Source organism: Physeter macrocephalus, unplaced genomic scaffold, assembly GCF_002837175.3.
Source record: "Physeter macrocephalus isolate SW-GA unplaced genomic scaffold, ASM283717v5 random_288, whole genome shotgun sequence".
NCBI lineage: Eukaryota > Metazoa > Chordata > Mammalia > Artiodactyla > Physeteridae > Physeter > Physeter macrocephalus.
The window spans coordinates 47525-74700 of NW_021145598.1; the positions used below are offsets into that span (position 1 = coordinate 47525).

Genomic DNA, 27176 nt, shown 5'->3' on the forward strand with positions numbered 1-27176 from the left:
ACCTAAGGTATCCTGTTTCCAGTTCTGAAATACGTCTGCGCCCCACCTATCCCGGCATCAGACCTTATGGGCTGCTTTCCCAAGCACCCGGGCTTCCGCCGCTGTATGCGGACTACATCCCCACGTGTCCGTGCACCGGCAGCGAGCTCGCGTCTCCCGCGCGACTGCTGAGTCCAACTACGGAGGCGGAGGGGGCGGGCTTAAGACAACACCCCACCCAGGGGCGTGAGCCGATGGCGGACCCCCTCCGGCTCTGCCTGGCCCCACCCCCAGCCATGTCCTCGGGCGTTTGAGGCCGCGGAGATTGACGTGAATCCGCGCGCCTTCGTCTGAGCGTGCGCGCGCCCGAGTGCGTGCGTCACCAGTGTCGGCTCCCGAGGGCTGGGCAGCCGGCTGCCGGTGTTGCGGAACAGGAACGGCGGCGGCGAGAAGAAGATTGAACAGGTGGGGGCGCGGCACGCGGACGGAATCCCCCCACCCCCGAGAGGCCGAGAAGGCGTTCGACGCGACCCCTCCTCATCTACCAGGGAACCCCGCTCCATTGTTCTCCGGCCCCGCCCTCCATTGGGCACGCCCTTTGCCCCATCCCTCGCCTCTTATTGGCTGGAGGTCACGCCCCTCCTCGACCTCCCAGTCCCCATTGGCTCCTCTTCCACGTTATCCTCTCCCGGAGTTTCTTATTGGCTCAGGCCACACCCTCTCATTTATCACCAGACTCCGCCTTCAGCCTGGGCTCCTCCCACAACCATCTTTCATTCAGTCTGCGTCTAGTGCTGCTTTGGTCATGGGGGTGAATCAGACCCGTCCCTGCCCTCAGGGAGTTCAGGGGATGATGGGGGGACACGGACCTAGGCTCCAACAGTGACAGCCTAGGATGGTAAAGAAGCCGCCTGGGCACTGGGAACCTCTAAGACACTGGGAAGGCTTCCCGGAGGAAGTGAGGCCTAAACCAAGTCCTGAAGAATGGTTAAGGAGTTTGCCACGGGGAGACACTGGGAGGGCATTCTTGGCAGAAGGACCTGAGACATGAAAGAAACAGGCATATTCTGGTAATTGCAAAGAGGTAGGTCAAATGAAAGAAGTGGAGATGAAGGGGATTAGTACAAGCAGAGGCCCGGAGGCCAGTGAGGAATCTAGAAAAGTGTATAGTTAGTTGAGGGGAGGGAAGCCTGAGGCCTGAAATCTTTTCCAGCACCTTGTCACTAGGCAGAGTGCCGGGGGGAGCGGGAGGGGATCAGAACTAGATGGGGAAGCAAAGTGCAGGGAAGGTATGATTCCCGTTCTGAGAAGGACAAGGGCTCTTGGTTTCATTCCTTTATTAAGCAACTGTTCTGGGGACACAGCTGTGAATGCTTAAAAGGAGAAAACAGATAACGCTCACTTGTACTGTACTTCAGATGGTGATAACTGCATCATAGGACAATATTGTGGAGAAGGGGATGTTGTGGTGGAGAGTGTCTAGGGTAGGTTTATTTTATAGAGGGTGTGTTAGGGAGGCTTTTCTAACAAGATATTTGTTCAGAAATCTGAGGAAAGTGAGAGTGACCCCTGCAGTTATATGAGGGGAAAGCACTCCAGACGGGGGACATGTTCAGTTTTAGATACCTGTTAGACGTTCAAGTAAAGATGTTGATCTGAGAACTGGCAACACTAGTGTGAAGTTTATGGAAGAAGTTTGGGCTGACATATTTAAAACCATGAGAGTGGATGAGATCACCCAGGGAGTGAGCATAAACGGAGAAGAGGAGAGAATTTTCCAAGTTCTGGACATTACAGTGTCAAGAGGTCAGAAAGATAGGGATTACCAGCAAGTAAGACCAAGAACAAACAGCCAGTGAGGTGGGAGAACCATGTTCCAGTGTATTTGGGAACCAAGTGGAGAACATGGCCAAGCCAAGATGAAGTCATTAACTTTGTCAAATTCTGCTGATCAATATGAAGATCATGGTGACATTGGTCAGATCAGTTTTGATAGAGAGTGGGGGACAAAAGCCCCCACTTGTAGTGAAATTGAAGAGAGAACAGGAAAGAAGGGATTGGAGACTGAGTATAGACGACTTGAGGTGTTGTGTTGCCCTAGGAAACCGCTGGAGGGAGATGCAGTGGAGCTGGAAGAGTGTGGGATCAAGTGAGGGTTTTGTTTTGTTTTTTAAGATGGGAGAAATAACATGTGTTTTACACTGATGGGAAGAATCCAGTAGAGAGGAAGAGATTGATGGTGCAGGAGATGTAGGAAAGGAGAGAAATGCTGGAATTATGTCCCTGAGCAGGCAGGAGAGTTTGGAGGCTGGAGCCTTCAGTCAGTCTCTGGGGAGAGACTGGGTTGGACTGAGCCCTGGTACAGAGTCAGGGGTGAGTGTCCCGACACTGGCCTTGGATGACCACTAGGAAGATGACTCCAGGGGACAGACCAGGGATTGGCTTGGATCTGCTGAAGTTTCCCTCTGCTCACCAAAAGCTGATTCTAATTTGGATTTGAGCAGATGGCCCAGGGAGAGAGAGCACTCCAGGTGGAGGGACTAGCCTAGCAAGGGGCCTGCAGGCATTCAAACTGACTGAAGCCCAATCCCAATGGGCTGGAGGAAGTGGATGGAGCCAGGTGGAAGGGGTGGGGTGAGACTGAGAAAATGCCGTAGGTAGAAGGCAGGTAGAAGGTAGTGAGACCCCCTCACCTGTCATCCTGGCAGCTGAGGCTACACTGTAGCAAACTCCCAGTCTGGGTGGGCGCTGAGCAGAGGGGTTAGAATCATGAATAGGGGCTTAGGCCTTGCTCTCAGAAGCTCATAGTCTAAGGGGATTTGAGTAACCACCATCTAGCTGGGTGTATGAGACTCTTCCTCTTGCTTTCCCCCAGTCCAGCTTGATTGGGTGAGCCTGCTGGAGGGGATGGACACCCATCCATGGTGTCCATGGAGGTGAGAGGTCAGGTTAGAACCTGGCGTCAGGTCCTGGGCCCACCAAAGGCCCAGCAAGGGCAGTGTGGATGGAGCACAGGGCCTGCTGGTCCTCAGGCCGCACCCACTCATGCTGGCCTCCACATGCCTTTCTGTGTCTCCAGAAGTCGACCGTGTGGGGAGTTGGCGTGACCCAGCTGGATGTGACCACCAGGACAGAATGGTGCTGGACTCAGGGGCTCAGGTGTATGAGCAGGCACCCCCCAGCCCGCCATCCAGTCCCTCATCCTTGGGCCATAGGCTGAGGCCCTCAGACCGAGATGGGACAGCACCGTACCCCTGGCCTCGGTCCCTGGCCTTGCCCCTGGCTCTCTCAGTCCGCTCAGCCCTGCGGCCCCGGCCTGAGCTGCAGCCCTTCTCAGAGCTGCACTTGGGCCACCGTGGCCACATGCGTCGCAGTGAGAGCACCTACACTGTAAACAGTATTGGCTGGCGGGGGGGCAGCACCCAGGGTCGGGCACCACCTGGACGGGGACGGGACCCAGGTGGGGGCACCCTGCGGCCTGCGGCCTCCCTGCCTCACATTGCTAAGACTCGAAAGGATGCAGGCCGTGGTGCCAGCAAGAGCCCCTGCATGTTGGTGGCTCTGCGGCCAACCAACATGGACCGTGAGCGGGACAAGTTCTTCCAGTCCCATTACACCTACAACCCACAGTTCGAGTACCAGGAGCCCATGCCTACGGCCGTGCTGGAGAAGTACTGTGAGGCCTCTGGACAGTTCCTCCGTCAGGTCAGTCCAGACTGCCCACCTCACCCTGTCCCTACCACCCGACAGGCCCGGCCTGACCTGCCACTGTGGCCCTTTGTGCAGGCACTTGGCATCATTGAGGCTGTCCTAGAGAAGTTTGGTACCTATGAACACTTTGAGGCTGCGACTGGGGGCCAGCTGCTGACCAAGTGCCAGATCTGGTCCATTGTGCGCAAATACATGCAGAAGGAGGGCTGCGCTGGGGAGGTGAGTTCGCCCTGCCTGCGAGGCCCCTTTTCCACATGCTCCAAGCCAGGCTGCTGAGTGGGCAATGCCAGGCCCAGCTCTACACTGATGGAGCTAGCGACCTCGGGCAAGCCCTGCCCCTGCCCCTGCCCCAGTAAGGTGGGAGATGGCTCCAAGCAGAGGTGGGGAAGGGTAGGTGTTGTGGCCAAATGTCCAGCCTGGCTGCCTTGTGGCATCAGTGGGTCCACCTGCACACTGGCCCCTGGGCTGGTGGCCATGGCTCAGGGCTCTGCCGCCTGCAGGTTGTGGTGCAGCTGAGTGAGGACCTGCTGTCCCAGGCAGTGATGATGGTGGAGAACAGCCGACCAACATTGGCCATCAACCTGACTGGAGCCCGCCAGTATTGGTTGGAGGGCATGCTGCGGCACGAGATAGGTCAGGGTGTGGGTAGGCGGGTGGGCGGGTAGCGGTGAGAGGGGGCTGGGACAAGGGGGGGCAGTGAGAGTCTCCAGTAACCCCACTCCCTCTCTTTCTTCCCCTTCCCTCCGGGCGATGGGCCCCTTCCCTTCATGAGCAGCTACCTCGTTCCTCTGGCTCACAGACGTAGGCCAGAACATGCCAGCCCAGTCTCTGGGCTCACTCTCATTTCTTGTTCCTTCTGGGTATCTTTTCCTCCCTCTGCTTCCTCTATGATTTCCCTTGACAGTGGGGCAAGACTGCTGAGGCCCAGAGAGGCCAGAGGGAGAGCCCTAAGGGTCCCACAAGCCCAGCCAACATGCAGGCCCTCCCCGGTGGGTGCAAGTTCAGATCCTGGGAATGGAATTAGCTGAAGACACACAGAGCTGGGTTTAGGAGGGGACAGGGCCAGGCTGGAAAAGCGAGCATGGGACACTAATTACTATTCTTTTCTGTCTGTCCCTCCTCATCAAGAATCCTGTTGCTCTGGGCAAAAGGTGGTTTTTGCTGGGGACATCAGCATGATATGGGCATGCAGGATGTGGGGCTGGGGTAGTGTGTGAGTTCCTGCACCTCTCTGGGGGCTTGGGGGGCAGTGTGAGTTTGGGAGAGTTTGTGTGTGTAGCCCTGGACGGGTGAGGGAGGGTTCATGTATGTGAGACTCTGGATCCTTGGGTGTGAGTTCGTCTGAGGAGAGTCTTCATGCTGCCTGGGGTTGGGTGAGTATGAGTTTGGGGTGGAGGGGACTTGTGTAAGAGCCTGAGTTTAGAGGCATAAGGATATGTGAGTCGCCGGCTAGAGGTCCAGCTGGGCAGACCAGGACCCAGGCCGGGCAGGAGGGTCCCTTGGATGCGCGGCCCAGCGCAGCCTCTCCCTCGCCCACCCCACAGGTACCCACTACCTGCGGGGCGTGAACAACGCGCGGCAGCCGTGGCACAGCGCCGAGGGCCGGCTGCAGTATGGGCTGCGGCCAGCGAACCCCACCGAGGAGGGCCTGGCCAGCCTGCACAGTGTGCTGTTCCGCAAGCAGCCCTTCCTGTGGCGCGCCGCGTTGCTCTACTACACCATCCACCGCGCCGCGCACATGTCCTTCCGCCAGCTGTTCCAGGACCTGGCGCGCTACGTGCAGGATGCCGATGTGCGCTGGGAGTACTGCGTGCGCGCCAAGCGCGGCCAGACTGACACCTCACTGCCCGGTGGGCGCCTGTGCGGTGGGGAGTGTCCTGATCTGTGGCAGGGGTGCTGGGGGGGTGCAGGTGGGGCTTTGGGCTTAGGGCTCACGGCCCTCCCGTGTCCACAGGCTGCTTCAGCAAGGATCAGGTGTACCTGGATGGCATTGTGCGCATTCTGCGGCATCGCCAGACCATCGATTTCCCGCTGCTGACCTCGCTGGGCAAGGTGAGGGACCATGGGCCTTCAGAAGGCCCAGCCAGCTCTCCCCATCACTGCAGCATTCCCTGAGCCTCTGATTGGAACTCAACTGAGGACTGGGTGCCAGGCCTCTCTGATGGGGGGAGCGTGGGTGGAGGTGAGCACAGGAGGTGAAATGACAGTCTGGCAGCCAATATAGGTGCTTGAGCCAGCCCCCAGGTGTGTGTGTAGACACTGCACTTCAAAGGAGGTGAGCATTCCAGGCCAAGGGAGCAGTCAGGAAGGCCTGGGGAAGGAGGCTGGAGAAATGGCCAGGACACAAGTCCTTGGCCCTGGGTATTTGTGCCAGGCTGAGGAAGTCGAATTTCATCCAAAGCAATGGGGAATCCTAGGAGCTTTGAGCAGAAGAGTGGCACAGGTGGTTTGCTTTAGAAGGCTCCCTCTGACATATGGGAGGAGAGGCCTAGGGAAAGGAGTGCAGGGGGAAGAGGAGGAGCCTTTCCAATCACTTTTGCAAGATTGATGGTGGTCTGGCATAAACCAGCAGTGGCCACGCAGTTGGAGAGGAAGCGGCGCGCTGGAGAGATCTTCAGAGAGTGGATCTTCTTAACTCAGTGGCCGCTCTGAGTGGGAGGGTGACAGATTCTAAGCTCCCACCTGGAATGTGACCTAGGGGACTGTGAGGAGGGTGGGGATGGCATAAGCTGGCACCCAGTAATGTTGGATATGGGGAGTCTGAGGTGCCTGAGGGATATCCCGGGGAAGGCGTTCAGAAGGCAGTTGGATACCCAGGTTTGGAGGTGAGGGGGGAAGCTGGACTGGAGACAGGAGTGAGGTTGTAGGACATAGATGATAGAAGAAGGTGTTGAGAGAAAGAGCAAACACTCAGGACTGAGCCTCAGGGTACATAACATTGGGAGTGGATCAGGAGGGGAGAGGGAGGGGTTCCAGGAGCAAAGGGCTATGAGCCATTGCAAGAGAGCTGGGAGCAGCTGCCTGAAAGCCAGGGCACCCTGCCTACTCCTGAGGCCCAGCTTTCTTCCTGCAGGTGTCCTATGAGGATGTAGATCACCTTCGGCCCCATGGGGTGCTGGACAACACCCGGGTGCCCCACTTCATGCAGGACTTAGCACGCTACCGGCAGCAGCTGGAGCACATCATGACCACCAACCGGCTGGATGAGGCAGAGCTGGGCCGCCTGCTGCCTGATGACTGATACTGGTTGAGGGCTACAGGCAGAGGCCCTGGAAAGAGGGCTCCAGATCAGCCCCCAGAACATGAAGCTGGCTGCTCTGTGCTTCCACAGCCTGCGTGTTTCTTGGGGAATGGGGAGGGCAGAAGCATTTCAGGAGGGAGGAGAGGCAAAAGCAGAGAGTTTGTGTCCCTTGCTAGCCTCCCTGGACCCTGAAGGCCAACAGCAGCATGTCAGGCAAACTAAATCTGCCCTCCTGTCTCCAGCTGCCTTTTGAGCCGAGGAAAAGCCTGGGGGCAGAAGGGAAGCTGAGAATGGATGGGGATGGGGGGTGGCTTGGGAGTAGAAACTTGTTCTTGCATGAGATGGCTTTGGGAGTCTGCATACTCCAGTCTTTTCCTCCCCCACCTGGCCCCTTGGTGCTCCTTCAGCTTTCATGCTGTCTACCTCTCACTGGGTCCTGGTGGGGATCTCCCTTCTTCTGGGGTGACTGCCTGAGCCTGAGGTCCTGGCTTTCACACAGACTCAAGGAGCAGGGATCCTGGTAGTAGAGACCCAGCTGGGCTGGGGTGTGCTTTCCAACATTTTGCCTCTCCCACTGTCATGTATTTATTCCTTATTTATGTGCTCTACTTACTGGGGCTGGGACGCAGCAGCTTCTGAAGGTTCAGTGGAGGGAACAGGGCTCCTCTGGAAGGCACCGATTGTTCCTAGCTACACACACACACACACACACACACACACACACACACACACACCTGCACTGGCCCCTACTGTCCCTGTCTTTGCCCACACCCTCACAGCTGGTCTCTGGCAGAGGTTGGCATAGCCTGGCAGCAGCCACAATCAAGCCTGAGGGGCAGGCCCCTCGTTGTTCCTAGTTCTGAGCCCCTCCTAGACCAGGAGAGGTGCCAAGATGATTGTTGCTTCCAGTTTCACCTCAGACTCGGCTGTGTGAGGTTGACCCTGTCCTACTCCCTCCCTTGGCCTTAGTTTTCCCATCTGAAAACTTGGAAACACAGCTGGAAAGTCCTTATTCATTTAGTCAGTGAATATGTATAGAGCGTCTTCTGTGTACCAGTTAACTGGTCACAACCCTCACTGAGCTCCCAGTCCTGAGAGAAGCCAGACAATTAAAACAATTACAATGAACTGTGTGGGCTCTGCCTACTTGAGATCCCTTTCTCTTTCTAATCTCACTTCCCAAGGTAGTGAGCTCTAGACCTCTCTAAGTGGAAAGAAGTGCCCTTTTCCTGGCTCTTTGTGCCAGGCCTAGGGGCTTTCATGAGGTGGGACTGGTGACTACACATGTCCCCAAATGGTTCACGAGGATAAAAGGGCTGTGGAGCAGGGCCCAAGGGTCTGGCCCTTGTCCCAGTGGGGACCTGGGTCTGGGGTCTCCAGGGGTACAGCTTGGGCTATTGAGGATGGAAAGGGGTTGAGGGCTGGGCCGTGGGCACAGAGCTGCCCAGGTCATTGGGACTTAGAGGTACAAATCCACACCCTAGTTCCTGAGCAAAGAGCCAGAATCACAGAGTCAAAGCTGACCCTCCAGAGTTTATTCACTTTCAGTGGTACTGGGACAGATGGAGCCTTCGTGGCATCTGACCCCAGCAGGGCAGGATCCTAGATCCTGTCCTGCTAGGGCGAGGAGCGGCCTGTCAGCGTTAAGGCTTTCAGGAATCTAGAGATGACGGAAGGGGTGTGGTCAGTCAGGTGGAGCCCCCCCCCCCTCCGCCTCCCAGGCCACGCCCTCCCGCCAGGTTTGGTCGGCCTCACACCTTCAGATTCGTCCCCAGCCTCTAGGTCGGGCTCCGGCTCCAGTTCTGGCTCTGGTTCTGTCCCTGGCTCTGGTTCCGGATCCATTTGGGGTTCCAACTCCGGTTCAGCCCCTTCAGAGGTCTCAGCTTCCAGCTCTGGCTCAGTTTCCTCGAGGGTTCCGGATTGCGCTGCCTTGGAGTCCTCAGGACCCCGGGCCTCATCACAATCTGAAGCTCCGGGCAGCCAGGGGCATGCGGTCCCTGAGCCAGCTGCCTCAGGAGTCCAGTGGCCTGGGCATGGAGTGTCGTAGCTTCGTTCTCGGTAGCCTGCGGCGGAGGTGGGAGTGTTTCAGGCTCATTTTACCCCTCTGAGGTTTTCTCTGCACACGTGCGGGTCTTTGGGGAAGATCTCAACTCCGTGCTCCCACGCCCCGCCCCCTCCTCTGACCTAGGCCCCGCCCCCGCGCGCGCTCTCACCCGTGCCCACGTGCTGCCAGTCCCAGGCGGGGTCGGGCGCGCGCACGGTTCGCTGGGCGCAGCTCAGCAGCTCCTGGCAGGCGGCTTCGCCCTTGCTTTGCACCAGCAGCAGCAGGCGGCGTACCCTGCGCTCGGCATCAGGCAGCGCGTCCAACGCCTCGTATTCGGGCCCGGTGAGCACGCCCCGTGCCAGCAGCGCATCCAGCAGCAGCCCCGAGTCCGACTGCAGCGTCTCTACCAGGCGTTTCCGCTCGCGGTCGATCGTCTCTGATGGCCTCTCCTGCGTGTTGCCCATGGTGGGGGCTGCATGGGAGGTCGGGGGAGAGAGGTAGTGGGGGCCGGAGCTCCCTTGACCTTGACCTCTCTCCCAGGACCCCAGTGAACACCCGTGACTGGGGTCTAAGTTCACCTCGATCTCGGCAGTCAGCGGCCGGCCAGCTCCATAGTGCAGCACAGGATCCGTCCTCCTGCCTCCCTGGCCTCTTCTGTCCCGTCTCCTCAGGCTCCTCCTTCGGTCCATAAATGTTAACTGTGGCTATCCAAGAACCCTTATCTACTCTGACAGCTCTCCCCAAGCATGTCCTCCCTCCTGAGCCCCTGCCACCTGCAGTTCCTGCGATCGATTCAGACCCAGTTTATCCAAACTAACTTCTCTTTCCCAACCTGCTTCCCGAACTTAACAGGCAGAAAGACCTACAACTGATCCTGATACCCCACACCCAGCTTGCAGTCAGGTTCTTCTCAGTCTGTCCAATATTTCTGTCAACCTCACCACTTACTTAGTCTAGCCTTTCACTTCCATCCTAGACCCTGCAGAGCCCCGAATACCCCCTCCCAGATCCCGAAGTGCTAAGAGGCTCCGCTGCTCCTCTGACCCGCTGTGGGAAGTCCAGACCCCTTATCCTGAGGTCCATCCTTCCAGGACAGGCCCTGCCCCTGCACCACCTCACCAATGCCACCACCATGTTGTAACCCCAAAGTGGTCTCATGGTCTCTCCTGGTTCTAATACCTGAGCAGGGATACCTGAATTTTCTTGAGTCTTAGCTTTGACCGAGGTATCCTGACATCACCTGAGGCCAACCTGTCTCCCTGCTGCCCTGGGAATGATTTACAGCCATCATCTTTAAGTACCCAGGGCCCAACTCATAAAAGCTACCAGCAAATATTGAATTTTCACTGTTTTCCTCCATAGATTCTCCCATTTCGAGGCTGTCTCTCCCAAACAGCAGGTGTTAGGCAGAAATTAATCTGCTTTGTTCATTTATTGACAACCAAGGACAATGGCCCATCTCCTCTTGGGTGGCCTGACCCAGGCAGCAAGGCCCCTGGCATTAAGGGCAATTAGGTCAGGCCCTGGACCACTCCCCCTCTCAGCCCATCTCCCCTGGCCTTGGCTTTGTCCACAAAACACCCTCCTGGGTCTCGTCCTCCCTTTGGGGTCCCTCCTTTACCTCCTTACCTGGTTCTAGGTCTAGGATTTGGTCCTAGCCCCCATCCTGCTTCCCAGGTCTCACTACCTGGTGTCATGCTATGCCTCCCTGGTCATTTCACCCCTCCTAGCCATACTGAAGTGTCAGCCCTTCCTCCAGGCCATGAGCAGAGACCAGGACTACCCTTTACCCCCTCTCTCCCTTCATGTGTCCCATCAGGGACAAATGCTGCTCCTCCACTTCTCAGTGAGTTATCAGCATCTCCCTCAACCCCTCTATGGTCACCTCATCTCCTGTAACAGTCTCTCTGAGTACCGCTCACTCCTATCCCATCACCCCCACAGAACAGTGACTTTGACAACTCTCTGGGGTAGGGCTTTTGTCCCCATTTTACAGATAAGGGGACAGGCTCAGCGAGATCAAGGGGCAGAAGTGGAATCTGACTTGCTCCAGCCTGAACTACAAGGTCTCCTGCCAAGCAAAATGTCAGCCGTAACTACCTGTCCTCCACACCCCCACAGCTTATCAGAGAGAATCCAGACTATCTGTTCACTTCCCACCCCCTGGACAGCCAGGCTTTCCCCCACTTCCCTCCACCACTCAGTACTGGCACTTCCCAAACTTTGCAGATGCTGTTGCCTAGGCGTGGAATGCCCTTTCTTCCCTCCATGCTGTGGATCCATCCTCCAAGACTCAAATGTCCCCTCATCCATCCCAATGCCTGAGTGTCCCACAAGCAGACTGGTTCCTTCTCTGTACCCCAGTGAACAACATATACCCTCACCACTAGGCTGACATCACTGCACTGTGTACTGTGGATCCTCTGCCCTCTTCACTTGAGGCTTCCAAAGCCTGTCCCCCAAATCGAGTGCAGGAAGGGAGGGAGGGGGAAGATTAGACTGGCCCCTCCTTCTCTCTCACACCTCCCCAAGTTCTTTTCATGTTAGCCTCCTCCTTCCGTTACCCTGAGTCCTGTCCTCTGTCCTGTCTGGGGTGCAGAGACCCCAGCTGGTCCGGGTCCTCTCCCTAAAACTCAATGCTCAGAAATGAATACCGAAGTTGTCTCCTTCAGTGGTCACAGCCCAGATCCTTCCCGGAGCACCAGGCAGCTCCAGTTACGAGGCGTGGACGGGGTCTCTGCCGCCCTCCCCACCTCGCTCCCCGCGCGTCCTTTTGCTAGGGAGCGAAGGTGGTGGGAAACTGCGGGAGCCTTTGCGCACGTGCGAACCCTTAACTCCCCTCCACCCAGCCCCAGAGCTAGAGTCCTGCCGAGGGGCGGGGCTCACAGACCTCCTTCGGGCGCGGCTTGTTTTGGTGGGTCGCGGATTTTGCCCAATCTGTTTCTCTTCCCTACCGCAGCCGGGGGTCGGGGAGGGCTCCCGGTCCGTGCGCTCCCGGCGGACCCACTCACGGGTCGAGCCTCGGCGGGGCAGGAGATGACGAGGCAGAAAGGGCCCGGCGGGGTGGAGATGGAAGCAGCAGCTGCGGCGAGGGCGGGGCGGCCAGGGCTGCCGGGAACCGGGAGGGGGTGGGGAAAGGGGGCTGTTCTTCCCGGGACGCGGGGAGGCAGGCCGCAAAGGCCGCGTACCGCCTGGGCTCGTACACGTAGTCTGCTTTCCCTCTTCACCCCGGGCGCGCCGGATGAGTCAGGGAGGGGACAGTTAAGCCCGCGGCCCCAAGTACCCCGGCAGTTCCCAGGCGTTTTACACCTATCCTCTCGTCGACCCATCTCTGCCTGTCACAGACAAGGCTCAGAGGAGACCAGCTTACCCAGGCTCACAGAACGGATGCACTGCGGTGCTGGGTGTGACCCCCAAAGCCCCCGCTTCCCGGAGGTCGCAGTGGCCACGCGCCAGCCCTGGATTCGGACCCGGAGGATGGGGCCTAAGCAGGGCCTAAGCTTGGGGCAGGCTCCCCAAGCACCTCCACCCTTCAAGGGTTCCTCGATTAAAGCCCTAGGATCTGGACGCTGCTACGAATGCCAAGTCGCCCCCCACCCATGACTTCCGTGCTTCATGGTCGGTAGAGAAAAGAGACCAGAAACACAGAAAAAAACGCAGTTTTATGCAGGGCTCGGTATTGGAGAGGGGCTGCCAAAGTAGGAGGGGCCTCACTCAGCCTCCAGCAGGGTCTCAAGGAAGCCGAGCCGGGCGTGCTACCGGCCAGCCCGCCCCTCAGCCAGGCTGGTTTCAGAGTGGAGAGGGCTCTCAGGGGGAGGGGTTGGCCCCTGGGCCCAGGTAGGAGGCGCGGCTCTCAGGGGTGCTGTAAATGGTTAAAGCTCCCGGCAGGCTGAGGGCTGGGCCTCCCAAAGCGGCTTGGACATCCAGCAGGAGTGGCGCCCCCAGCATGGAGTCCTTCCCTAGGAGGAGTGGGACTGTGCTCAGCGGGGAGAAACGGTCGCCTCCTTTCTTCAGGGAAGGAGAGCCTCACTCGCCTTGCCCTCGGATCAGTTAGGATGAAAACATCCACTCTCAACCTCCCCACTCTCTTCCAGTGGCTCAAGTAGCTTAAGCAGTACTCTGCAGAGCAGCCTGACTCGGGGGATTTCCCTCCAAAACACCAACTGCCCAGCCCACACAATCGTGGTAGCTCAGGCCCCTTAGGGCCTCCCCCAGGTCCTGAGTCACCACAATTATTACCTGGCCCTGGAGAATTTAACCCCTTGACCGCCAGCTCAGTCTCACCCTTCTCTGGAACCAAGGGCTGCAACTGCATGAGAGAACCCCAGGAAGCAGCTGGGGAGGGGAGCTGGGGCTTTGGCTGAGGGAGAACAGCTGTGGACTAAAGGGCTTGGCTGAACAACCCTGAACCCCCCTGCCCTCCCCACCCCTGTCTTACCAGGGACAGCTCCATGTCTAAGTCCATGAGAGTCCACTCCCGCCCTTGGAGGCTGGTGCCCAGCACCTAGGGGGAGCTCTGGGTCAGTGGTGTCCTCCCCAGGCTGCACAAACAGCTGGACCCCACCAAGCCCCATGCCCCTGCCCTGCTGAAGGTGTACTCACATCTAGGGGCCCTGCAGGCTCCACACTTTCAGGGGGGGCCCGAAGCAGCATTGGAGGCAACAGACTCTCCGGGCTCCGGGCTCCTCTCTCTAGGTCCAGAGGCCCCCTGTGCACGGAAAACTGCCGTTGGCCTGCAGTGCCCAACCCCACTCCCCATTAGGTTCCCAAGGAACCTGAATACATCAGGATCTAAATCTGACAACATATAGAAAATGCTGGAAGAGGATCCCCCCCACACACACATAGAGGGGCACACAGAGAGTGCCTCTGCCTCCTACCTTTGGTCTGAAGTTTGGGTTGTGTCCCCTCCCTATGCAATTATCAGTATCAGTGGTTCTTAAACTGTTGTGTACTTTACAATCTTTATAAGCACCCCAGTGGTTGCATTTAAAATGCAGATTCCTGAGCCCTACCACTGACATGTTTCCACTTTCCAGGGGCCTTTGAAGCTGGTACTCCTTAGAGCAGCTCTGAGAAATCAGGTGAGAACGTGGTGCCCAACCGACGCCCACCCCCCCCTCCACCCGAGCCAGCCACCAAGGGGCAGAGAAGGCTGGGAAGTCTGAGGGCTAGTTAGTGCTGATCTAGCTGCAGAAGTGGCCCACAGGGCTTACAGTCAAAAATGGTCTCTCTGCTCACCTGTCAGGAACCTCCCTGGGGCCTCTTGGTTCAGGCTGCTGGGCACTCCTGGGCCCCTCGGGGCTGAGGCTCCCTTTCCCTTCCAGGATGGCCTGCACCACAGCCACAGGCAGCGGTGGGGGTGCTGTCACGCAGAAGTCACACTCGTTTGGGGCCAGGGCCAGCCCGGCCTCGCCTTCCCCCCCTGGGCTGGCTGGCTCTTCTTTGAGCAGTGCCAGGCCCTTCTCCCTGCACCAGAGAAAAGCTTCAGCCAGACCCTGGCACTGACCTCTCCCCCATCCCCACAGCCATCTGGGCTGCCAGGCCCTCAGCCACAGGCTCCCCAAAGGGCAGCCCCTGTCCCTCTTACCTCCTGCCACCACTGGAGGGAGAAAGTCTGGTTCCTTCAGGGGATGGAGAGTCTTCCGGAATGTCAGAGATGATGGGGCCCCTGGCCCTGTGAGGGCTGCTGAGGCCCAGGGTTGTCTCCGGGAGAGGCTGTAAGTAGAAGATGAGGCCCAGCCCTTCACCTCAAGCCACAGGGTGAACCAGAACCCAACCAGTACCACATGGGCTAGATCTAAGGGGGAAGGTTTGAGGGAGGAGGCTGGGCCCATGCTGGGGAGCCTGGGTCTGGTGGGAGGGAAGGCTGGCCTCCACCTTCTCTTCTTTTTGGGGAACGGGGAAAGGGAACAAGCTCTCCATAAACCGAGCTGTGCTCTAGGGAAGAGAGGAGAAGCAAAAACCTACCGACTGGATAAAGTAGGGGTCCTGCAGAAGGGCACCAGGTAGGGGGCAGGCGTTGAATTTGGCTGGTGTTGGGCACCCCTCATCCAGCATCAGGGACCTGTGCAGGGTGGCCAGGGCACAGGCAGGGGGCTGGGTAGGTTCATCTCCCATGCCCCTCAGCCTGCACCACCTCCCTCCCACAGGCCCCAGCAGCCAAGTCAGCAGAGCTGAGGCCTGTTGCCAGGGCATCAGTCACATGCTGGAGGCAGAAGGGGCTCCCCCCAGAGATGGGGGCCCTTTGGGGGTAGAGAGGGGAGGGAGGGAGGATGGTTTGAGACCCAGACCCTCTGCTGTTGGGATGCTTTGGGGTGAGGGGTAAGGGGATGATGGGATGGAAATATGGGGTTAAGGTCCTGGAACTGAGGGGTCTGAGAGTGGGGGTTTGGGTGGTAGAGTTGGGGGTAGAGGGGGAAAGCCCTGGAAGGGGGCCCGTGGGGGGATGGCCATTGGGTGAGGAAGACTGTAATGCAGGGGAAAAGAATGAGGACTCCAGGTGAAGGGGCTTCTGGAGGAGAAGGAGTCCTGCCTGGGTTTCTGTGAGGGTCCTGGAAGGGGTGGGGGCGTCCCTGGGTTTCTCACTCACAGCTTTCTCTTAGTTCCTGCGCTGCTGGACCCCGCCTGAAGAGGCCCAAAGAGGCACTGGATCAGCTGAAGAGAAAGCAAAGGGTTAACTCATACTTTGGACCTTGCCCCCCACCCTAACGAGGCACTCCAGGTGGCTTACAGGACTGCGGGGGGGGTACGTTCAGGAGTGAGAGGGAGAAGTGGGGTAGCGGGGGAGAGGAACACCTTGCCAATGACCCGGTGCTGCTGACCATGGCTCTGCCGCAGCGTCACCACCTCCCTCCACAAGATCTCGTTCTGCCTGGGGGAAAGGCGTGGGAGGGTGCTGAGGCATCTGAGAGTTCGCCCGGTCACCACCCCCCACAGAATGGCAGGCCTGAACCCGCGCCCACTCGGATGATCATCCGTCCATAGACAACAGACTTCCTCAGCTTGGCCCATTGGTCTTGATGGAGGCGCCAAGGCACGAGAGAGGAAGGAGCTGCCCAGAAACGCCTGGAAGCCAGTGCCCTCTCGCCCAGACCCCCCCTTCCCCCTCCCCATCCTCCTCCACCCCCTCCCCCGCACTGCCTGAGCTCCCGCAGCCGCGCCTCGGTGCTCTCCTGCACTCCCCGAAAAGCCTGCACCTCGCCCAGAAGCCGGCCCAGGTCCTCAGGGCGCCAGCGGCCGTCGTCGCCGCGCAGCGCAGGCACCTGCAGGTGGGAGGCACCCTCAAGTCAGAGTCGCAGGAAACAGCTGTCCCACCTCCACCCGGGTTTGCTGGCTCCTGCAGGCCGCCCCCACCTTACGCCGCACGCGTTCCAGTAATTGCTCTCGGCCGCGCACGAAGCTTGGGTGCTGGAACTCGACGTGGTCCCGTTCTGGCCTCAGCAGGCCACCCTGCTCGATGCTCACCACCTTCCGAAAACCGTCTAGGGAGTAGGGCGTGGGGGCGTAAAATTGCCTCGTCCCCGCGCACCAAGTCACCCACGCCCGCGTCTCGCCCGGCCCTAGGGACTCACACATGTTGAGTTGCCGCACAAAGCTCGCCATGTTGCTGTGCTTGAAGTACTGGGGCAGCACTTCCTTAGCGAAGCGGCTCTGGTCGCTGACGAGGAAACTGGTCCCGCTCTGTGGAGAACGCCGCCCGCCCACCCACCGTGCGGGCGGAGACCAGACGACACCGTGAGCGGTGCCCGCCCACGGCCAAGCCAGCGCTCTGGCGCGCGCGCATACACACTCGCACTCACTCTGGGTACCGAGACTGCCATTCGTGGGGACGTGGGACGAGGCCAGGCCAGAACCAGCTCTGGCCTAGCCTGGGGCGACCACAATCTCTATCCCAGCCCACCCAGACTCCGTACCCGGTTCTCTGAAAGGAGGAGCAGAGGCCAAAGCTGGGTTCCAGCCCCGGACGGCTCCCAGACCCGCGATGTGACTCTGAGCTAGAACCAGGCCCAGCCCTTCCCTTCTCCTGACCTCTGTGTTCCAATCTGTCTGATGGGCAAGGTGGGAACTAAATGACCTGGAAGATCCTTCGGGTTCTAGGTCTCCTCCAGAAGGCTCCTACCCTTTCCTCTGCCCGGAGGAAGTCGCCTCACCTCCATCTCGAATACCCCCTCCAAGCCGTCGCATACCCTGGACGGCTGAATCAAGGGACCCTCAGCCCCGTCCCAGGCAGGGATTGGGTGAGCGTGGACGTTCACGGACGTGGAGGAATCCCGGGGACCACTGAGGAAGTCGAAAGGCCCCAGCCCTCACCGGGCTCCAGCGGATCAGGTGGTCGGTGCCCGGGTCGCCCACCAGCGCCCATAGCTTGCCAAGGAAGGCTGGCACGGGGCTAGGGCCCGGCTCCGTGGGCAGTGCGGCTGGCGCTTCCTGCATGGCGCAGTCCCGGCCCCGTTTAACGCTTGGGCCCGGCCGCCGCGGGCTTCTCAAAGCCGCGGAAAGTGCTGCGTTTGCCGCCCGCTCCGCCCTACTCCGCCTCCCGGCGCTGGGTCAGGTGGGGGCCACGTGCGAACCAGCGGGGCGGGGCTCTGACCGCGGCCTCAGCACTGGCAGACAGAAAGGGCAGTATGTGCGTGGGGGCGGGGTGCAGTAGGGAGGTAGACCTGCGTTCGAGTCCCACCCTTCTCTCAGGCCCGCTGTTTCCTCCTTTGTTCTTCGGGAGAATCGAGCGTACACAGCGTGGTGTGGGCTGGGAAAGTCCTCTAAGGCGATGGCGTGGGCATAGTGAAGCCTCGGGTAGAGGGGCAGATAGGAGCGAGCTTGAGAGCGGGAGGGTGGGGGAAGGAGAAGCTGGCCCCCTTCCGCCGAACCCTGGGGCGTTGTCATTCCGAAGATGCGAGTGCCCCGACACTGACCCCCGCAGCCGCACCAGTGGAAGTAAACCTTGAGGTCTCGAACTCTCCCACCCCTGCCCGGACCCCTCCTCCGGCCTCTGCTGGTTCTCCTCCCTCACCCTTCAGAGCGGACCCGGCCTTTCACAGGACGTAGAGATACTGCTTGATTTATTTCACACTCAACCATGAGGCATGCTTTGAGCCAGCGCCCTCCCGCCTCCCACGCCGTGGCCGCCGAGCAACGTTTGCAGAGGACTGGGGTTGGAGGAGGGTGATCCCCGTATGGCGGGGACAGTGGGTGTCTGCAGATGTTGACAGCAACGAGTGGACTCAGGTTGCTCCGGGCTGGTACCGACGCCATCCCACAGCCCCCAATTCTCGAGAGGGACAAGAGGCAACAGAGTCCTAAAGGAGCGGACTAGCAGCTGACGCGCCCCTGGGCAAACCCACGAAGCATCTCAGAGGCCACACGTCCGCAGGGAGGGGAAAGAGCGTTTCTCGCCTCACGCCACAAGCGTGGGCCGCCAGGGATGTGGCTCCCGCGTTAGCTTGAGCGTGTAGCTGCGCAGGCGCGGGCAGTGAGTGCGGAAGGCGTGCAGCACGGAGGGTCGCACCACGCAGAAGCAGTGCACTTCGCGCAGGCCCGCGCAGCGCTCTGCCAGCTCCTCCAGCGCGGCGTCCAGCTCGGCAGAGGCGGCAGCGCGCACCTCGAGCGCGCGCAAGGTTGCGGCGTAGTGGCGCGCTGCGAAGCGCACCGGGCCTACGGTGTCCCCAGAGAGGCTGAGGCGCAGCGCAGCCACGGGCACAGCAGGCTGCAGGACACGCGTCACGCTCTCGGCAGGCAGAGCCGGCTCCAGCTCCAGCTCTACGGCCAGTCCAGGGTGGCGGCGGCTCAGCTCGGCCCAGGCTTCGTTAGGCAGGGGCGGCGCGCGTGCGTCTTCGGGACATGCGCACCGCAGGGCCAGGAGCTCAAAAGGTGCGCGGTCTGGCGCCGCCAGTGCCTCGAGCGCGGTGCGCGACAGGCTGGCCAGGTGCAGGCCGAGGGCGCGCAGGCAGGGGCAGGCCTCCAGCAGCTTCAGCACGGAGCCTGGCCCCACGCTGCCCACCAGCGTACTGTTATCCACGAAAAGGCTGCAGAGCTCCGGGCAACCGTGTGCCACCTGCAGCACCAGCGCGTCGTCCAGTGTGAAGGGCAAGCGCCGCAGGTCGAGGTGGCGCAGCGCGCGGGCGGCCCTACAGAGGGCGTGCACTGCGTCCAGGACGTCGCGGCCCGAGTCGAAGAGCCGCTTTTCTCCGCGGCACTCCAGGCACAGGCCTCGCAGCTCGGGGTTACGGCCAGCCAGTGCAGTCAGCAACTCTATGGCCGCCAGGCGGCTCGGCTCCCTGGACGGCACAAATTCCAGACGTAGATTCTGAACGTGGTCCAGGCAAGCGGACAGATACTGCGGCTGCATGCCTTCTAGCTCACAGTCGCAACTTGGAGGTAGAGTGGTGGAGAAAAGGCATCAGCAGGCCGAGTCCCCGCGACCTGGAGAGAGGCCTCTAACCCACCCTTCAGCCTGGGTTCCAGCTACCATCCCCACTTCCTGCCCCCTCCTCACATACCTCCCTGTCCCGACCATGCCTGGTCGCTCCAAGGTGATGCTAGAAGGGAACTACCATCCTATCCCTTTAGAAGACTTCAGATGCATCTGCCGCTGGTTGAAACCTTGCCACGGAGAGCCAATGATATTTTAAGAACAGGGCTTTCTCAGCGGTCTTTAAGGAGGCGGGGCGTGGCCTCTGGATTGCCAGGTTCACATTTGCCTCTGCTACTTCTTAGCTGAGTAAGGAAGTGATTAAATCTCTCTGCCTCAATTTTGTATCTGTGCAACGGAGATAATAATACCACCTATCTACCACATAAAGTTTTAGTGAGGATTAAATAAATTAATATGTGTAAGGCACTTAGAACAATGGTTGGTACACAGTAGGCGGCCAATAAATGTTAGAAATTATTACACATTTTGGGGGGGGGGGGCCGGGCATGTGGAATCTTAGTTCCCTGACCAGGGATCGAACTCACGCCCCATGAATTGTAAGTGCCCGGTCTTAACCACTGGACCGCTGGAAGTCCTGATTACGCTTTTTAATACGGGGAGAGTCACTATCTCCCCAAGCCCTGACTCCACCGAGCCAGGGAGAAGGCGGGAGCGGGAGGAGCCTGCTCACCTGATGTTCGTGTTGTGCCACACAGTGCTGCAGGTGGCAGCGGCAGCCCAAGTTCTGCAAACCCTCGCGGCAGCGGCGCGGTCCCGCAGGGGCAGGTGACGGAAAATGAGTGCCAGCACCTCCTCCGGCAGTTGTTCTCCAGGCTCCGCCATGGCCGGGCGCGGGGTGGGGGTTCTGCTGCAGGAAGGTCAAAGTGTTGAGGGAAACACCTGGAGCCTACGTGTAGAAATGCTTGTAGACCAGGAACTGATATGTAATTTGCAGAGCCCAGTGCAAAATGAAAATGTGGGTTTCTTTGTTCAAAACGTTATTAAGGGTTTCAAGACAGTGACAGCAGAGCATTTAACCAAGTTATTAAACCAAGCCTGGGGCCCTGTGCAGTGCACAGGTCTCAGACCCATGAAGTCTGCCCTGGATGCCGAGGATCTCTGATTCTCCTTTAAACTACGTTCTCACTTGTTGAGCAAATCCACGTTTTATGCTATATTAGAAGGAACTCAACCACGACCGGTGCACCACGTTGATAAAGCAGAATACCGGATTTGGGATGATGCTGTGGGATCTTTCTTCTAGTTACCAAAGTTTTCTCTGAGCAAGTTGGAAGGCGAATGCACAGGCTCTGACTCCAGACAACTACGTCCTCCCCCCAGCTCAGAGGGCCCGGCCCCTCTTGCCTCCCCCTGCCTCCCTCTACTACGCGCTTACAGCCTCCCGATGGCCCAGACTAGTCTCACAGGGGTCACTGAACTGCTTCCCTCCCAATTTCGACCCTGAGTACTAGGGAAGGACTAAGCCCAAGCACCGAGGACCATTGAAATGAGGCATTCTCAAAGGGCGCGGGGCATCAGAATCACTTGGACATTTGTTCACACTACAGATTCCACGGCCCCACCTACTAAGTTAGGCTCTCCGAAAAGAGTAGGGCCCAGGAATCTGAATTTTAACAAGCGCCGGTGGATTCTACAGGTCCCAAGTTGAGAAACCCGGTCCTAGACCCCGTCAGTCACTAGAGAGTAACGATAGGGTTAATAGGGAGGGAGCATTAGGGAAAACTTTTAATTGGCAGAGACCATAAGCCAATCAGAAAGCAGGCACGCGGGTGGGGCACAACCGAATCCGCCCAGAGAAGGGAGGCTCTTTCCTCCACCTCGCAGGGGGAGGTGTCCTGAGTGCTTACAAGAAAAGGCCGGCGGGGCGGAGAAAGTCTTGGGTTTCTGGGGCCCGAGGAACCCTGGGTTCAAGTTCCGATCCTGAACCCCGAGCAGCCCAGGCTCCCGTTGGGCGGCTTAGGTTCGGCTGGAATTTGGCAGACGCACGTCAGAGCGCGGTCTTTGTTGGAAAGTGTGCGTCCTCTTTGAAGTTGCCAATTTTAGTTTAAGGTGCTTAAAGGTTTTCGTACCCAACGTTTCACGCCACTGGCCAGTTTTCTATTTTCTATGCTAACGGTCCCTGCTGGAATTTGCGCCTCGCGTATCCTGGGGCTTCTGATACCCTCCGCCAGGCCTGAACTTGGGACCCACCGGCACCCCGTTCAGAGTGTCAGGGAGTATCAGAGATCAGAGATCTTCCAGCTCTACCACACAGAAGGCACCAGAAACGTCTGGTCCTCAGGAGGCGCCTCCTTGTTGATCCATCCGTTGCCCGCTGGAGGAAGAGGAGCAGCTCTCACCCTGGGGCCCTCCGGCCTCGTAAGAACCACAAGTCCTCCAAGTCCCTTGCCGCGGGCGGTTCTTCCTGCTGTCTAACCTCAGGCGCCAGTTTCTTACCTGCTCAGCGGACCAGGTGGGTTTTGCCCAGAGACTGGGGACTGGCGGCGGAGGACCGCGGTGGGAAGGAACCGCGGGGAGCCCGAGGGGCGGGACGCCGGGACAGATAGGGCGGCTTTGACTGGGGCGCCGCCCCTGCGCTCCGCGCACACCCGGAAGCAGCGCGAATCCAGTAGAGCTGGGCGGGCGTGGGAGTCCAGGACGGGCAGAGGCGGCCAGGTTAGTGCAGGGGGTGGGGGGGCTTCCGGGTGCCGGCAGGAGCCGAGGTGGATCCTGGCTCAGAAGCATGGGCGCGGCGCGGTTGTCATCCGCGGCTGCTCGGGTCAGGTGGTGGTGGTGGCCTGTTGGGTTGTTTCCGTGGGAGGCGGGAGAGAGGGTACTGACTTTGGTCCCCGAAAGTTCCTTGTCCCAGTTAGGGGATTTCAAGGGGCGGCAGGGCCCTGTGGGTGAGAGGACGGGGTGGGGCTGTTTCTGAACAGATATTTGAGCAGAAACCCTTTGCCCCCCTCCAGCCAGTAGCAAGAGCAGAACTCCAGAACGAGGGAGGCCGGGGAGACCCCCTCGAGAGCTCGGGAGCGGCCCAGCTGAGTAGGATGCTGGGATTCTCAGCCTGTCAGTCCTTGAGGGGCCACGCCCGACAGCAGGCCGTCACCGTCCACCCGGCCAGAGGTGGGGCTACCCGGGGACTGTTAGGCCGTGTTAATAGAACGCTGCACCGGCTGGCTCCCGGTCGTAGGGGCGTATTTTCTTAAGTCGGTACCCAGCTAAGAGTTCTCGGCTCAGCTAAGAGTTCCTAGAACCCAGCCCGGCCCCGCCCGCAGAGAGGCGGACTCCGGGTGGGTGGGGCGCGGGGCTTCCCGAGGAGGGGCTTCTTTGGAAGGACACGTAGAAACCCTTCGGGTTCCCAAGGGCCCGAAGCGAGCCAAGGGCCCCGGCCGCTTCTCAGATGTTATCTGGCCTTCTCGACCTCTAGTCTGGCAGGCCTGTTTGACTTCTCCCATTTGTCCAGTCGTAGTGAGTGTGAGGGAGCTTCCCCCCTCCTCCAGGTTTTCAATGTCCCGCAGGTAGGCCTGCTGGGGAGAAGACGGCCTGGTCCCACCCCTACTTACCCACCCCTTGGGGCGGGACTGCATCTACGGGGTTTACATAAAGTAGAATATTGCTAAATACAGTGAAAATAAAAATCACGCCAAGTCTCCCCCTTCCCCAACAGAGGTAAACAATGGTAACTTCCTGTTAATTTCCAGACTGTGGTTTTGGGTAAACACACAAGTATTAATATGTTTTCTACCAAAAGATTATGGGGGCGGTGCTAAAAAGGTACATCCCTGTGCTCAGAAGCAGGGTAGGGTTATCAAGTATCATTTTTCTTGCCAGGTCTGGGTGAGGCTGGAGCGCCCCTGCCCAGGTACTGTCCGGGCTTTGGCTCTCACGTTAGGGTCTGGGGGCAGATCTGAAACACAGAATAAACAAATGATTTAGCTCGCATAATGGAAAAGTCCAAGATGGGACATAGTGTGGTTAGGAGTGCACTCCTTCATCTCTTGGCTCTGTAGCCTCCTGTGCCAGTTTCATTCTCAGTCAGGCTCTTCCCAAGCAGTGGCAGAGGAGCTTCAGCTTGAAGCTAGCTCAGCTTCAAGATAGGAAGGGAAACTTATGCCTCTTTCCTATTGATCCAGCCAAATTTGCAGGTTGATTCTGATTGGTCCAACTTGAATCCTATGCCCAACTCTGAACAAATCATTTCAGGAAGGCGAATGGAATATGCATATTGGCTACGCCTGTTTCACTTGCCCAGGCCTGGAGCTAGGGAGTGGAGTTAGCCCTTCCAACAGGCATGTGGATTGAGAAAAGGGAAGAGGGAAGGCCCCAGAGGTCAGTCAGGATTGCGGGAGGGAATCTGGGCAGGTGCAAACTACAGGTGTTCTTTGAAGTGAAGCCTGGAGATATAGTAGGAATTCAGGTCAGAAAACCAAAGTGGGGGCTGTGGTCCCACAGGGATCCTGGGGGCTCAAATTTAAGCTGAGAGCATACCATACCAGCACATGGGTCTGGTTGTGCTGTGGGGCATGGGCACCATCCAGGATGAGGATGTCTCCAGTCAGCTTTGAAAAGAGAGACACCCTGGCCTGAGGAGGGAGCAGAACTTCTTTGCTTCTACTGCAACATTGTCCCTCTCCTCTTCCATCCCTGTGACCCTGGGCTCTTTCTCTGAGAAGACAGTGGAGAGACAGTGCTCACTGAAAACGTTGGCTGGGCTGGGCTGGTTTGGGCTGGGCTGTGCAGAGCCAGAAGCACAAGGGGCTGCCTGTGGGATGATGAACTTACCCTCATAAGTATGCCAGCTGGGTGGGGACGGCTGGATGTCAGCTGAGAGGACAGCTCGGCCACGTGGGACTGGACAGTTGTCTCCAGAGCTGGGTTGGGGGTGATCTGAATGCCTATCTCTGTCCCCAGGAGGCAAGATGGCGGCTGGGCCAAATGGGCTCGAGGAGTGGGTGGGCAGTGCCTACCTATTTGTGGAGTCCTCGCTGGACAAGGTGGTCTTGTCGGATGCCTATGCTCACCCACAGCAGAAAGTGGCGGTGTACAGGGCTCTGCAGACTGCCCTGGCAGGTGCGTGAGTGGATGGGCACTTGGAGAGGAAAGGCCGGCCTGGGGCCTTTTGTGGGCGGGGCCAGGGACTGAGACCCCACCTCTTCAACTCTGTGGGCCTGTGCTTAACCACCACTTTAAGGAAAAGATTCGTTGGGGAAGGGAGGAGGAGGACGCCTGGTTGCGTAGGGTCTGTCTTCTCTGTGTATGCATGTGTGCCCTTGTGTGTAGACTTGTGTCTCTGCGTCTCTGTATGATCTACCTATGTGTGCACTAACGTCCCCCTGCTCCATGCCCCCCACTCCCCGGATCAGCCCGCTCACTGCTGTCTACTAATCGCGCCTCTCTCTTCTTTTCCTCTCTCACTGCAGCACTCCTTGCCCAAGACCCCCTCCCCAGTACCTACCTTTCGGGTCCCCTTTTCCCATCTCAGGGCAGAGGCCACAGGAGGTTGAAGCCGATTGGGGGATCTGGCTCCGGCCTCAGAGCGGCGAGAGCCCCTCTCCTTCCAGGGTGGGGGGAGCCACACTAGGAGGCCGAAAACCTGAGACCTCCCGCCCCCTGCCCCGCCAGCCACCTACCCAGAGGGCTTGGCTGCCCAGGGCAAACGCCCCTTTCTACCCTGCAAAGTCTCTTGCACGTCCTTTTTGCCCACCCTCATTTGGGGCTTCAGGGTTGGGGCCAGAGTAGCACACACTCCATCCTAGGGTGCTCCCTGTGATAGGTCCTGGCCTTTATTCTGGGTTGTTGCTGTTTGCATCCCAATTTTGCTTCCCAGCTGGGAGCTCTGGCCTATAGCCGCGCCCCTAGGTCTGGGGATGGGGAGGGAATCTTACCTCGGGCTTCATCCCTCCTCCGGCCTCTTGGAGAATGGCCCCGCATGGGGACCGCATGCCACCTGACTGCCCGCCTCCGCAGAGAGTGGCGGGAGCCCCGATGTGCTGCAGATGCTCAAGATCCACCGCAGCGATCCGCAGCTGATCGTGCAGTTGCGTTTCAGCGGGCGCCAGGCCTGCGGCCGCTTCCTCCGCACCTACCGCGAGGGGGCGCTGCGCGCCGCTCTGCAAGGGTGCTTGGCGGCGGAGCTGACCCTGCACTCCATGCCGCTGCAACTGGAGCTGCGCGCCGGCGCGGAGCAGCTAGATGCCTTGCTGACCGACGAGGAGCGCTGTTTGAATTGCATCTTCGCCCAGAAGGTGCGGCCGGGCTGGGGCCAGGGTGGGGTGGGGATTCGCGGCTAAGACCCCCACCGACGCCGCACTCCCCTCCCTAGCCCGACCGGCTCCGGGATGAGGAACTAACAGAGTTGGAGGATGCGCTCAGGAATCTGACGTGCGGCTCGGGGGGCCAAGGGGGCGACGTGGAGGGCGCTCCGGCCCCCTCGCAGTCTCTGGCACCCTCTCCGTCGGAGGAGAAGCCACCGCCGCCGCCGCCGCCGTCTGGCCAGACTTTTCTGTTCCACGGTCAGCCCGTAGGTGAGACTCCCGGAGAGAAGCAGAGGCAGGATACTCGGGAGGATGGAGTTTGGGGAGGGGCGAGGTCTGCGCGGGATAGTCGCGGGGCGGAAATGGAAGGGTGTCCCGAGCTCACTCCGCTTCCCGCTCCCCCTGCAGTGAACCGGCCGCTGAGCCTGCAGGACCAACAGACGTTCGCGCGCTCAGTGGGCCTCAAGTGGCGCAAGGTGGGGCGCTCCTTGCAGCGCGGCTGTCGTGCATTGCGGGACCCGGCGCTTGACTCACTGGCCTATGAATACGAGCGTGAAGGGCTGTATGAGCAGGCCTTCCAGCTGCTGCGGCGCTTCGTGCAGGCCGAGGGCCGCCGCGCCACCCTGCAGCGCCTGGTGGAGGCGCTCGAGGAGAACGAGCTCACCAGCCTGGCAGAGGACTTGCTGGGCCTCGCGAATCCCCATGGCGGCCTGGCCTAGCCTGGGTACCAGAGAAAGGGGCGGTCGGCCAGTTGCCCAGCCAGGGTTTGGAGCACCTGGATGACTGTAGGGTCCCTTCTGCTGCTACTGCTGACCTCCTGTCCACCCACGGGACTCTGAGGCCACACTTACAACCAGAGGTGACTGCCCTCTCCAGCAGTCGGACAAGCACCCACAATGTCTGCTGGGGTGCCACTGGGAGTTCTGTTCTAGATACTAGGATAGAGACAGAGAGTATGGGTGACCTGCTGCAAGAGGTCGGCCTCACCTTTTCCCACGGCAGAAGAGGGGCTTTCAGCCAGACCTTACCTCTTCATTCATAGAACAATTCATTACTATTCATTAATTCAATATAATTCATTAAGGATCTGCTGTATCCTAGGCATCATCCTGGGTGCTGCAAATACTGTGGTGAACAAAACACAGGAATCCTGCCTGTCCCCAGTTCACACTCAGTCTGAGACTCTGAATATTAAGAAACAGTAATAAAATACTACCAGTTTTTTGATGTGAAATATACAAGGAGTTGTGGGAGCAACTGAGCAGGGGCCTAACCCAGGTTAGGGGTTAGGCTTCCTGGGAGAGAAATGAGTGTGAATGTTGTGGGCGGTGGAATGAGAGAAGGGCAATATTCTGGGCATGGTCAGCCTCAGGTGACATCTTGAGGAAGGTGAGAGGAAGGGATTTAGAACAGAGGGTTTAGAGTGGCTGGATCTAGGGGTGGGTGGATTTGCAAAGACCCATTGGTGAGTGGGGGAGGCAGATAGCGTGGGGTCAGGTAAGCCAATTTACAAAGTTTGGATTTTATCTG

The 27176-nt window shown here is 59.0% G+C and overlaps 5 protein-coding genes across 16 annotated transcripts; 2 read left to right on the top strand and 3 right to left on the bottom strand.

The window, feature by feature from the left end:
• The first annotated feature begins 3 nt into the window (after positions 1 to 3).
• Positions 4 to 8032, top strand: MATCAP1 (microtubule associated tyrosine carboxypeptidase 1). Of its 3 annotated transcripts, none has more exons than XM_028485105.2 (7): positions 4 to 444; positions 3059 to 3684; positions 3766 to 3909; positions 4191 to 4323; positions 5235 to 5540; positions 5645 to 5742; positions 6764 to 8032. In XM_028485105.2, exons 2-7 carry the CDS (start codon positions 3115 to 3117, stop codon positions 6929 to 6931), a joined length of 1419 nt encoding a protein of 472 aa, XP_028340906.1. In that variant the 5' UTR covers positions 4 to 444; positions 3059 to 3114; the 3' UTR covers positions 6932 to 8032. The 3 variants fall into 3 exon arrangements, with proteins under 3 accessions (XP_028340906.1, XP_028340907.1, XP_023980729.1); XM_028485106.1 differs by lacking the exon at positions 4 to 444 and adding an exon at positions 985 to 1049; XM_024124961.2 differs by lacking the exon at positions 4 to 444 and having other exon boundaries at positions 3050 to 3684.
• A 412-nt stretch (positions 8033 to 8444) lies between these two features.
• Positions 8445 to 11950, bottom strand: NOL3 (nucleolar protein 3). 3 transcript variants are annotated; one of them, XM_055082843.1, is made up of 4 exons: positions 11866 to 11950; positions 9145 to 9447; positions 8689 to 8994; positions 8445 to 8591 (listed from the first exon to the last, which is right to left on the bottom strand). In XM_055082843.1, the coding sequence occupies exons 2-4, from the start codon at positions 9437 to 9439 to the stop codon at positions 8584 to 8586; spliced, it is 609 nt and encodes a 202-aa protein (XP_054938818.1). In that variant the 5' UTR covers positions 9440 to 9447; positions 11866 to 11950; the 3' UTR covers positions 8445 to 8583. The 3 variants fall into 3 exon arrangements, with proteins under 3 accessions (XP_054938818.1, XP_054938817.1, XP_054938816.1); XM_055082842.1 differs by lacking the exon at positions 11866 to 11950 and adding an exon at positions 9554 to 9637 and having other exon boundaries at positions 9269 to 9447; XM_055082841.1 differs by lacking the exon at positions 11866 to 11950 and adding an exon at positions 9554 to 9637.
• A 32-nt stretch (positions 11951 to 11982) lies between these two features.
• HSF4 (heat shock transcription factor 4) lies at positions 11983 to 17520 on the bottom strand. 4 transcript variants are annotated; one of them, XM_055082838.1, is made up of 13 exons: positions 17289 to 17520; positions 16550 to 16658; positions 16332 to 16459; positions 16116 to 16240; positions 15774 to 15849; positions 15568 to 15632; positions 14946 to 15042; positions 14566 to 14693; positions 14217 to 14444; positions 13578 to 13683; positions 13414 to 13479; positions 13215 to 13284; positions 11983 to 12083 (listed from the first exon to the last, which is right to left on the bottom strand). In XM_055082838.1, the coding sequence occupies exons 1-13, from the start codon at positions 17409 to 17411 to the stop codon at positions 11983 to 11985; spliced, it is 1422 nt and encodes a 473-aa protein (XP_054938813.1). In that variant the 5' UTR covers positions 17412 to 17520. The 4 variants fall into 4 exon arrangements, with proteins under 4 accessions (XP_054938813.1, XP_054938814.1, XP_007125942.1 ...); XM_007125880.4 differs by lacking the exon at positions 11983 to 12083 and adding an exon at positions 12539 to 12934 and having other exon boundaries at positions 14217 to 14340; positions 14566 to 14719; XM_007125879.4 differs by lacking the exon at positions 11983 to 12083 and adding an exon at positions 12546 to 12934.
• A 501-nt stretch (positions 17521 to 18021) lies between these two features.
• Positions 18022 to 21930, bottom strand: FBXL8 (F-box and leucine rich repeat protein 8). 3 transcript variants are annotated; one of them, XM_007125876.4, is made up of 3 exons: positions 21847 to 21930; positions 20081 to 20257; positions 18022 to 19252 (listed from the first exon to the last, which is right to left on the bottom strand). In XM_007125876.4, the coding sequence occupies exons 2-3, from the start codon at positions 20230 to 20232 to the stop codon at positions 18373 to 18375; spliced, it is 1032 nt and encodes a 343-aa protein (XP_007125938.1). In that variant the 5' UTR covers positions 20233 to 20257; positions 21847 to 21930; the 3' UTR covers positions 18022 to 18372. The 3 variants fall into 3 exon arrangements, with proteins under 3 accessions (XP_007125938.1, XP_007125937.1, XP_028340908.1); XM_007125875.3 differs by having other exon boundaries at positions 18022 to 19345; XM_028485107.2 differs by having other exon boundaries at positions 18022 to 19345; positions 20081 to 20254; positions 21847 to 21916.
• Positions 21931 to 22008: 78 nt separating this feature from the next.
• TRADD (TNFRSF1A associated via death domain) lies at positions 22009 to 26865 on the top strand. 3 transcript variants are annotated; one of them, XM_007125877.2, is made up of 5 exons: positions 22009 to 22065; positions 24304 to 24462; positions 25360 to 25637; positions 25715 to 25916; positions 26055 to 26865. In XM_007125877.2, exons 2-5 carry the CDS (start codon positions 24312 to 24314, stop codon positions 26363 to 26365), a joined length of 942 nt encoding a protein of 313 aa, XP_007125939.1. In that variant the 5' UTR covers positions 22009 to 22065; positions 24304 to 24311; the 3' UTR covers positions 26366 to 26865. The 3 variants fall into 3 exon arrangements, with proteins under 3 accessions (XP_007125939.1, XP_028340909.1, XP_028340910.1); XM_028485108.2 differs by lacking the exon at positions 22009 to 22065 and having other exon boundaries at positions 24192 to 24462; XM_028485109.1 differs by lacking the exon at positions 22009 to 22065 and having other exon boundaries at positions 24373 to 24462; positions 24813 to 25637.
• Positions 26866 to 27176: the final 311 nt, after the last annotated feature.